At 60.7% G+C, this 1,907-nt stretch overlaps 1 protein-coding gene across 1 annotated transcript in view; it reads left to right on the top strand.

Annotated features, from left to right (window-relative positions):
• EMH_0031810 (uncharacterized protein) overlaps nt 1–1,907 on the top strand; it is a gene marked incomplete at both ends in the record, with an annotated part of 12,335 nt that overhangs the window by 9,630 nt on the left and 798 nt on the right. The window contains 4 exon segments of the mRNA XM_013494568.1: nt 64–935; nt 939–1,015; nt 1,152–1,522; nt 1,657–1,905. Of these exon segments, the coding sequence (XP_013350022.1) occupies nt 64–935; nt 939–1,015; nt 1,152–1,522; nt 1,657–1,905 (1,569 nt within the window).

A 1,907-nucleotide genomic window follows, 5' to 3' on the forward strand; every position in this document is an offset into this window, starting at 1 on the left:
CAGCAGCAGCAGCAGCAGCAGCAGCACGCTGTCTCGCAAGAAGTGCTGCACTGTATGTGGCAGGGCGTCGCGCTGCTGCTGCTGCAGCAAGAGAACCCTTGGGGGCTGCTGAGTACCCGCAGCAGCAGCGGCAGCAGCAGCAACAGCAGCAGCAGCAGCAGCGGAGGTATATGCTGGTGCTGCGGGGAGAACCACGAACGCTGCTGCTGCCAGGGTGCAGCAGCAGCAGCAGCAGCAGCAGAAGTTTCGTTTCCTTCTCTTCCTCTCTCGCCTGTGAATGCAATGTCTGCTGCTGCTTCTGCTGCTGCTTCTGCTGCAGCTGCTGCAGCAGCAGAAGCAGCAGCAGTACCCTCTGCCACTGCTGCTGCTGCTGCTTCTTCTCTACGCGAAGCAGCAGCAGCAGCAGCTGCTGCCTCGGAGACGCCTGCAGCAGCAGAAGCAGCTGTTGCTGCAGCAGCGGCTCCTGCTGCTGCAGCAGCAGGCATTCTGTGGCAGCAGCTGCTGCTGCAGCTGCAGGAGGCCTCACTACTAAGGGAGGAGACGTTGCTGCTGCTGCTGCTGCTTGTAGATGCAGCAGCAGCAGCAGCAATCCTCGCGGTGCTGCAGCAGCAGCCAAAGGCTGCTCTCTTTTCTCAGCAGCAGCAGCAGCAGCAAGAGCGCTTCGTGCTGCTGGTGGCGCCGCTGCTGCAGCTGCTGCAGCAAGACGCAGCAAAAGTGCTACGGCCTCTCTGCCTAGCCGGCATCTGCTGCTGCAGCAGCAGCAGCAGCAACAGCAGCAGCAGCAGCAGCAGCAGCAACAGCCGAGCGAAGCTACCAATTCTCTGGTTATCTTCCCTCCGTTCCGTCTTTGTGTTGCTGTGTCTGCTGCACAGCAGCAGCAGCAGCAGCAGCAGCAACAGCAGCAGCAGCAGCAGCAGCAACAGCAGCAGCAGCAGCANACAGCAGCAGCAGCAGCAGCAGCAGCAGCAGCAGATTAAGACATCTGCAGGGGAGAACAGCTGCTGCTGCGTTGGATGTGTGGCGGCTCGAGAGCGATGCTGCAGCAGCAGAAGACAGACCGTTGTCTGCAGCAGCAGCAGCAGCAGCAGCAGCAGTTGCTGCTGCTGCTGCTGCTGCTGCTGTGGATGAGGCCACAGAAGAAACCCCTGAAGACTCTGCTGCAGCAGCAGCAGCTGCTGCTGCTGCAAGAGCAGCAGCAAAAAAGCTGCAGCAGGCTGGCGTGCTGCTGCCCCTGGTGCTGCTAGCTGCAAACCACGGCAGCAGCAGCAGCAGCAGCAGCAGCAGCAAGCGCGCAGCAAGGCACTGGGTGCTTAGCAGCAGCAGCAGCAGCAGCAGGGAGCTGCAGCTGCAGTGCTCCCCTTCATCTGCTTGCTCTACTTCTGCAGCAGCAGAAGCAGCAGCAGCAGCAGCAGCAGCAGCAGCAGCAGCAGCAGAGGGCCATATGACGAGGCTGCGTATGTGGGGGCTGCAGCTAAGAGCAGCAGCAGCAGCACTGAGTCTCTGCAAGTTGCTGCCTTCTGCGGTGAGTTTGCTGCTGCTGCTGCTGCTGCTGCTGCTGTTGCTGCTCTCGTTGTTGTTGCTACTGCTGCTGCTGTTGCTGCTGCTGCTGCTGCATCAGGGTTCTGCTGCTGTGTGGCGTTTACGTGTTTGCTGCAGAAGGAAGAATTGCTGCTGCTGCTGCAAGGTGAGCATCCGCTGCTGCAGCAGCAGCAGCAGCAGAAGCAGCAGCAGCAGCGCAACAGTGAATCCCGTGCTGCTGTTGTATCAGCAGCAGCAGCGCTGCTTCTCCGCAGCAACAGCAGCAGCAGCAGCAACAGCAGCAGCAGCAGCAGCAGCAGCAGCGAGGAGCCGTCAGTGTTGCCAGTTTCTCTATCTGAGGCATCGCTGCTGGTGTGCCTCCTTTCACG

The sequence above is a fragment of the Eimeria mitis genome, genomic scaffold, assembly GCF_000499745.2.
Source record: "Eimeria mitis Houghton genomic scaffold, Emh_scaff1202, whole genome shotgun sequence".
Classification (NCBI taxonomy): domain Eukaryota; phylum Apicomplexa; class Conoidasida; order Eucoccidiorida; family Eimeriidae; genus Eimeria; species Eimeria mitis.